This window comes from Sinohyriopsis cumingii, unplaced genomic scaffold (genome assembly GCF_028554795.1).
Source record: "Sinohyriopsis cumingii isolate HCF-2022 unplaced genomic scaffold, ASM2855479v2 utg005088l, whole genome shotgun sequence".
NCBI lineage: Eukaryota > Metazoa > Mollusca > Bivalvia > Unionida > Unionidae > Sinohyriopsis > Sinohyriopsis cumingii.
This window is the reverse complement of record NW_028316889.1, coordinates 21,289-30,184: the sequence shown is the minus strand read 5'-3', so window position 1 is coordinate 30,184 and position 8,896 is coordinate 21,289. Positions and strand designations below refer to the sequence as shown.

Here is an 8,896-nt window from a genome sequence, read left to right as displayed (position 1 = left end):
AATTCGTAAAGTCATATGTATATTTTATAAAGTATTGTTAGTAACTTGTAAAGTCATATGTATATTTTATAACATCATACTATAGATATAACTATCACATGCAGTTTGCAAACATCAAACTTCTTCGAACTCAGTAGAGACTTGAAAACCTTGATTTCGGTTTTTTGATTCACGCTCTGCCTCCTGCAATGGAAAACGCTGAATTTTGCAAACTGTTGATGCTTCCAATATTCTAGCATTAAATCTGTATAAAATATATATTTCATAAATAAAACTTAATAAAAATGATATAGTGGCTGTAATAAAATGATGCAGTGGCTGTAATATAATGATGCAGTGGCTGTAATATAATGATATAGTGGCTGTAATACAATGATGTTGTGGCTGTAATAAAATGATGTAGTGGCTGTAATACAATGATGTGGTGGCTGTCATACAATGATGTAGTGGTTGTAATACAATGATGTAGTGGCTGCAATAAAAATGATGTAGTGGCTGTAATACAATGATGTTGTGGCTGTAACAAAATGATGCAGTGGCTGTAATACAATGATGTAGTGGCTGTAATACAATAATGTAGTGGCTGTAATACAATGATGTAGGTGGCTGCAATAAAAATGATGTAGTGGCTGTAATACAATGATGTAGTGGCTGTAATACAATTATGTAGTGGCTGTACCCGGTGGACCTAACACTATTTGTTGGCCTTAGTGTGTGACTATATCACTGGATTTAGGGATTATTGTCCAATGCGATGGAAGAGGGTACTGAAATTCACTATATCCAGTTCAAACGTCTTTAACTGCAGGCCAACAATTATCGTAGTATGTAATCACTATGTGTATCAAAATTCGACCAGATAAAATAAAGTGAAAACAATTGTTGCTCGATAGTACTATTACCTAAAACAACTATAGAACCAACTAAGGAAGTGAATTATTTACGTGACAACGTCAACATAAATTACTTCAATTGAAGGCACTAGTTCATCACGTGAGGGCACCGGTCAACCACGCAAAGAAAACTGTTCTTGTTGTGTTACAGTGAAAAGAGTTTAGTTGAATTATTTCAAATAATAGTGCATGAATTCTCTGCATTCATTGGCAATTATTTTAAGAAGTTTACCAAAACTTATAGTGCCAGTCCCTCACTTGAATGATGCTTAAACCCAAAACCTGATGAGGACAATAATGCGTTTTGAATGAAATCAAATTTGTATTATAAGTTCAGAATGTCGGAACATGACATGTCGTTCATACCAGTGTTGGATTACTTGCAACGAATAACATACACACACACGCGCGCGCGCGCACACACACACACACACACACACACACACACGTGTGTGTTCGCATTTAAACAGGAATATATAAGAATAAAAAATTTAACAACAAAAACACACGCACACACAACATAATCATATTGTTATTATCAGGTGGAACGCTTCCTTGTTCTTGACCTTGATTAGACCTTTGGACTTCTTTTATGCAGATTTGTTTGCAAAGACCTGATAATAGGTCTCCTACGTCCGTATTCCCAATATATAGAGACAGTAATTCCATATTCAATGCAATTAAAATGTATTTCTGATAATGCTACACCATAAATAAAAGACGTGTTGATATTAATTAAGACATTATCGTATTTCAGTTACTGAGGTATCTGTTTTCAACAGGTTGCAGCAAAGATGTCGTCTTCCTAATTGATGATACCACCAGCATTAATCGGACTAAGTTTCAGAACATCTTACATTTTCTTGAGAATGTTATAAACCATCTTGACATCGGACCCTCAGCAACTCAAGTCGCCATGGTAACGTTTGATGCTGGTTCTCACGTACAATGGTACTTGGACACATATCAAAATAAGAACGCTCTTCTCTCTGCTCTCCATCGTGTGCACCCGCTTGGCGGAAATGATCATGCTGCAGATGCGTTATTATTCATAGAATCAAATATCTTAGTTGGTAGTCATGGAGATCGCCCCAGTGCCCCGGATGTTGTTATCTTTCTGACGGACGGGCATTCTATTGATGGTCATCTAGAACAAGCTGCCCAGCAATTGCGCGCAAAAAGTTCTGACATCATAGCTATTGGAGTAGGAAAGGCGTACACATTGGACCTCGAAAAAATTGCGACCGATAGACAGCACATCATTAGCGTCAGAGATTTCCAGTCCTTGCTACTGGTCGTCAGCAGAGTTATATCGTTGATTTGTCAGTGAAAGGAACAAGTTTTTTCTACGATGCCTTGCAATTGGAAGCAATCATTAAACTTAATCCCTTGACATTTTTTGCGTCTGTTGCACATATTTGTTAGGCTGAGGAAGCAATGCTTTATTTAAACAATGACCCCGAGGAACAGACGAATGCAATGTAGATCTCGTCTCAAATAGTCAGCACTTAGTACGCCATATTATTTTGTCCATAACTACGGACCAAATGCTGATATGGACGGAGATATCGCAGTGAACGTGACAACACTTTTAAAAGACTTACGCGGTGAGCCAAGCACCGTTCCCCCGCTTTGTTTGAACAGAGATAATATCATTTTTTTAAAATAAGTTGAGTTTGGTTCACATGGATTGTATTTGAAGTTTAGTCTGTTCTGTTGCTCCATCTTTGTCAGCAACTCATAACTATATTTTAATGCCAGGTTGTAAATTCGCCATACCTTCATTTGCATAGATCGTGGGATTTTTACCTCTTCTACATACAAAGTTTAATTTCTTGGGCAGGGATGTAAAAATTCAATGATATAAGTAATGTATCTAAAACATTATTAATTGAAAACAATTTTCAATACGTTGCGCCTGCTGGAGAAATTTTATCTTACATTCATGTAGTTATTTTTGCGTCGCGTGGGGCTGAGGGAAGCCAAAAACTAAAATAGAAAATGCGACTTAAAGAGAATATTTTTACTGCGTCTATTAATCGGCTTGCTGGGGTTTTGGCACAAGATATATGGCATAATATTTTTATTCTTATATCACTGTCTTTTTTCAGAAAAGAGGCTTTTTATTCTTTATTTCATCTATTAAATAAGTATGCCATTTCTTTTTTTCAAATCGTTTAAGAAACTCAAACACTCTGAAGGCCTCTCGCTTTCTCGTGTTCCTTGCAATATTGGCCTTTGCTTCCTAAAACTAAATCCAATTTTCAATACAGTTTCACTAAAATTGTTCAGTCGTTGTAAACATTATCCATGTTTTGTTCTTCACTTTATGTAATCAGTAATGATTCACTGTGCCCCCAACATCCAGAACCTTGATGGTGTAGAATTGTTAATATATATGTCATGGTCAAACCAGCCGATGGACAACCATTTATGCTGAACGGAAAAAGCATAGCACCAACCTGCATCATCGAGAGACGTGAATCAAGCCTTGTTTCACACACACACACACACACACACACACACACACACACACACACATCGGTACGTATTTATCAATTGCTCCGGTGGCCTGGTGGTTAGAGCGTCCGCCTCGGATGCGGGAGGTCGTGGGTTCGATCCCGGCCGAGTCTTAACAAAGACTTACATAAATGGTACTAATTGCTGCCTTACTTGGCGCTCAGCATTAAGAGGTTAGTGTTAGGACTAACCTGGCCTAGTGTCAGGACAATGTGACTGGGTGGGACGTCGTGCTACATGTCTGCAGCATTATGCCTCAGTACTAGACATCACTATAAACTGCCACACTGCAGACATTGTAGCGATATGACTGAAAAATTGTGTGTGTGTGTGTGTGTGTGTGTGTGTGTGTGTGTGTGATTAGGATTTTTAACGTAGCTTTACCAGTTTTCTTCAGTTATATTGCTGCGATGTCTGCAGTTTAGCAGTTTGTAGTGATGTCTAGCACTGGGGGCATCATGCCTCAGACATATAGCATGATGTCCCACCCAGTCACATTACACCAGGCCGACCAGTCCTAACACTAACCTCTTAATGCTGAGCGCCAAGCGAGGCAGCTGCTAGTACCATTTTTGCAAGGCTTTGGTATGACTCTGCCGGGTATCGAACCCACCACCTCCCGCATACGAGGCGGACCCTCCGACCACTAGGCCACCAGAGCGGTGCTGAAAAATTGTTAAAGCTACGTCCAAATCACACACACACACACACACACACACACACGTATTTATCGGTCAGTATATCTGTTAAACCTATTGGTTTCTATGTATGTATGTATATATGTATGTATGTATGTATATATTTATGTACCTACCTATCCATAAATTCATCCATCCATCCGTCTATCTTCTCTCTGTATGTCTGTATATATGTCTATCTTTCTGTTTATCTGTCTATCTCTCTATCTATCTATCTATCTATGTCTGCCTGCATTGTCGTACATCAGTGATTTACTTAAGTCCAACAGAAACGTGCTTACATGATTTTTTGAAACTGTGGATGGCAATGAATCTTCCGTCGATAATCTTTCGCGACTCGAAAATGACACATCCGCAATCAGAATGTTGAATTTGTCTTGTTTGCTATCACAGACAAAGTCAACTCTCATTCATGTTTATAAGTTTGAAAAAGTCTTTCTCATAATTGTTAGTTACACCTGTGCGCAGACCCGTATTCATTTCTAAATACGGCGACTTCTAGGTGCGCTGACGAAACCGTATCCCCAGATGGTTCCGTGACACACGTATCCCCAACCCCAGATATAACTGCAAATTGCGTTCTTGGACTACTTAACTGAATTTCTTGCGCAGGCTCTGGACGTGTTATGTACATCCATACTTGTTGTAATTTTTTTCATGACTGTAAATTATGGTAAATATCTATAGCAAAATTTCGTGTACATGCATGTGTACTATTTTAAGATATTAATCTTTAAGAGTAAGCTTGCGTAGGATCTTTACATAGATGGTTATGTACGTATTTACGGTTACTATTAATAATAATATTAGTCGTAAACATGATAAGTTTAGCGTTGTTCCTAACTGGGCAGGTATATCAGTTGGGTTCTTAGAATAATTAAGTTAATTCCTTCCCATTGGACGGATTAGGTCACTTGGGTCCTTTCAAGATGTTGGGTGTTTGCATTTTGTCACGTAATAGAAGGTGCCAAATTACCTCTTACGCCAGTATATCAATGGCTAAGGCCTGACATTTTTCTCATTCCTATTTCTTGTGTTCTTGTTGTAAGATCAAGTCTGCAGATGTATTTTATGTTGCATTAAGAGACTATTTGAGAAGAGACATGCATTTGAATTATTCAGAGGAAAGAGAAAGTGCTGATTGGATTAAAATATTATTCTTGAACTATTATGAGTTATACAAAAGAGTTCTGGACAATGCCTTTTTGACACACCCGGACTGATGACAGATCTGTATATTCAAGGATTTGGAACTCATTTGCAACATTTCGATTTTTTTTGCACTTGACTAGAACTTCTATAACGATTATGTTGGATTCAATTCAAAATACAGATTTTGTTTTATAACTTTAATAATTAAATTACTTAAGCTTTGCAAAGTTTTTTTCTTCTTCTTTCTGTTACTTAGTTTGTGACCATATAGTCGTAACACAAACTTGATACATTCTGTAAACTTGCACACTTCCACACTAATATTGTGACAGCCACTCGGTTCTCACCAACAACTCTTCTAGGACCAGCCGATAATCATTGTGAGTGTTGTGTAGCTAGTCTTTATTATGCGGGCCAACATCAGAGAAGTAACCGTGGTCGTTGTTGTTGTCGTAATCGTGGACGACTATATCATTTGGATCAATCCACGTTAACTTACTTACAGACACGGGATGCATCAAGACTCATTCAAACTGTTTATTTTTATCCAGATACATGACTGTTTGGGAGGGAAGTTTCTTATTGGTTCACGAGCGGAATGTTTGCGCCAACATAACAATACCTCTACATAGAAATTCCACCGCGGATACCACGTTCAAAATAAGAGCTATTATCGGATCCATATCCACTGTTCTGTCTCCAACACTGACACTGTCCCCAAGGCATCGGACATGTCTTCGAAGGCATTGGACATGATCCTTTCCAGGTAGATGTTGAAGAGAGTTGTTTAGAAAAGGCACCCTGTCTGACTCCGACTTTGGTTCTAAACCAATATCCTATGTTGCTATTGACGAGAATTGCGCTAGTCACTTTGTTATACAGGTTTTCTATGGTACTGAATAGTTTTGCGTTTATGTTGTATATCCGCATGGTGGCCGACAAGCTGCCTCACGGTTAGACACAACACATCTGCGAGTCGGAATACTGCAGGTATACATGCCTTTGTCATACCGCTTGGTGTCAGTGATCATCAATCGGTTTTGGTAAACCAGTAATCAAAAAGGACCAGTGATTAAACCTATGGACTCAGACTAACACTGTGTCCTCGAATGGCCAGAGCGTGATAAACATTATACTCAAAGAGAAAATAAAAGTAAAGAAAACAACGATTGATCTGCCATGGAACTGATCAAAGCTTTTGAAGACAAAATCAGTCTGACAACATGAACCCGTTTTCAGAAATTACGACTACATTGTATGTTTATCTGTGGCCTCAGATGTTCTTATAAATGAGAATCGCACGTGTCGACTGAGTATAATCTTTGTGTCTTTATAAGATTTTTGTAGGAAACTTCGGAAGTGTTCGTGTCTTTTTGAGCGATGGCCTTTTAAAGAAAACAAATAATAAATTATGTTAGTAAATCGTAAAGTCATATGAAAATCTTGATTTTGGACTTTTGCTTTCAAGCTGTGATTCCTGCAATGGAAAACGCTGAATTTTGCAAACTGTTGATGCTTCCAATATTCCAGCATTAAATCTGTGTAAAATATATATTTCATAAATAAGACTTATAAAAATGATGTAGTGGCTGTAATAAAATGATATAGTGGCTGTAATACAATGATGTAGAGGCTGTAATACAATGATATAGTGGCTGTAATAAAAATGGTGTAGTGGCTGTAATACAATGATGTAGTGGCTGTAATACAATGATGTAGTAGCTGTAATAAAATGATGTAGTGGCTGTAATGCAATGATGTACTGGCTGTAATACAATGATGTGGTGGCTGTCATACAATGATGTAGTGGCTGTAATACAATGATGTAGTGGCTGTAATACAATGATGTAGTGGCTGTAATACAATGATGTAGTGACTGTAATAAAATGATGTAGTGGCTGTAATACAATGATGTAGTGGCTGTAATACAATGATGTGATGGCTGTAATAAAATGATGTAATGGCTGTAATAAAATGATGTAGTTGCTGTAATAAAATGATGTAGTGGCTGTAATGTAATGATGTACTGGCTGTAATACAATGATGTAGTGGTTGTAATACAATGATGTAGTGGCTGTAATACAATGATGTGATGGCTGTAGTAAAATGATGTAATGGCTGTAATAAAATGATGTTGTGGCTGTAATAAAAATGGTGTTGTGGCTGTAATACAATGACGTAGTAGCTGTAATAAAATGATTTTGTGGCTGTAATACAATGATGCTGTGGCTGTAATACAGTGATGTATTGGCTGTAATACAATGATGTAGTGGCTGTAATACAATGATGTAGTGGCTGTACCCGGTGGACCTAACACTATTTGTTGGCCTTAGTGTGTGACTATCTAACTGGATTTAGGGATTAATGCCCAATGCCATGGAAAAAGGCACTGAAAATTCACTAGATCCAGTTAAAACCCCTTTTTCTGCAGGCCAACAATTATAAAACTACACCATAAATAAAAGACGCGTTGATATTAAGACATTATCGTATTTCAGTTACTGAGGTATCTGTTTTCAACAGGTTGCAGCAAAGATGTCGTCTTCCTAATTGATGATACCACCAGCATTGATCGGACTGAGTTTCAGAACATCTTACATTTTCTTGAGAATGTTATAAATCATCTTGACATCGGACCCGCAGCAACTCAAGTCGCCATGGTAACGTTTGATGATGGTTCTCACGTACAATGGAACTTGGACTCGTATCAAAACAAGAACACTCTTCTCTCTGCTCTCCATCGGGTGCACCCGCGTGGCGGAAATGATCATGCTGCAGATGCGTTATTATTCATAGAATCAAATATCTTAGTTGGTAGTCATGGAGATCGCCCCAGTGCCCCGGATGTTGTTATCTTTCTGACGGACGGGCAGTCTATTGATGGTCATCTAGAACAAGCTGCTCAGCAATTGCGTGCAAAAAGTTCTGACATCATAGCTATTGGAGTAGAAAAGGCGTACACATTGGACCTCGAAAGAATTGCGACCGATAGGCAGCACATCATAAGCGTCAGAGATTTCCAGTCCTTGCTACTGGTCGTCAGCAGAGTTATATCGTTGATTTGTCAGTGAAAGGAACAAGCTTTCTCTATGATGCCTTGCAAATGGAAGCAATCATTAAACTTAATCCCTTGACATTTTCTGCGTTTGTTGCACATATTTGTTACCCTGAGGAAGCAATGCTTTTTTTAAACAATGACCCCGAGGAACAGACGAATGCAATGTAGATATCGTCTTTGATAGTCAGCACTTAGTACACCATGTTATTTTGTCCATAACTACGGACCAAATGCTGACATGGACGGAGATATCGCAGTGAACATGACAACACTTTTAAAAGACTTACGCGGTGAGCCAAGCACCGTTCCCCCGCTTTGTTTGAACAGAGATAATATAATTTTTTTAAAAATAAGTTGATTTTGGTTCACATGGATTGTATTTGAAGTTTAGTCTGTTCTGTTGCTCCATCTTTGTCAGCAACTCATAACTATATTTTAATGCCAGGTTGTAAATTCGCCATACCTTCATTTGCATAGATCGTGGGATTTTTACCTCTTCTACATACTAAGTTTAATTTCTTGGGCAGGGATGTAAAACTTCAGTGATATAAGTAATGTCCCTAAAGTATTATTGA

General features: G+C 38.1%; 2 protein-coding genes across 2 annotated transcripts; both read left to right on the top strand.

The window, feature by feature from the left end:
• Positions 1 to 1,675: 1,675 nt before the first annotated feature.
• LOC149768987 (matrilin-1-like) lies at positions 1,676 to 3,428 on the top strand (the record flags this gene model as incomplete). Its single annotated transcript, XM_089949988.1, has 1 exon — positions 1,676 to 3,428. A coding segment is annotated over one exon (548 nt), but the record flags the coding sequence as incomplete, so codon positions are not given.
• A 1,501-nt stretch (positions 3,429 to 4,929) lies between these two features.
• On the top strand, positions 4,930 to 8,440 carry LOC149768986 (vitrin-like). The gene is made up of 2 exons (XM_089949987.1): positions 4,930 to 4,962; positions 7,762 to 8,440. Exons 1-2 carry the CDS (start codon positions 4,930 to 4,932, stop codon positions 8,332 to 8,334), a joined length of 606 nt encoding a protein of 201 aa, XP_089806113.1. The 3' UTR covers positions 8,335 to 8,440.
• Positions 8,441 to 8,896: the final 456 nt, after the last annotated feature.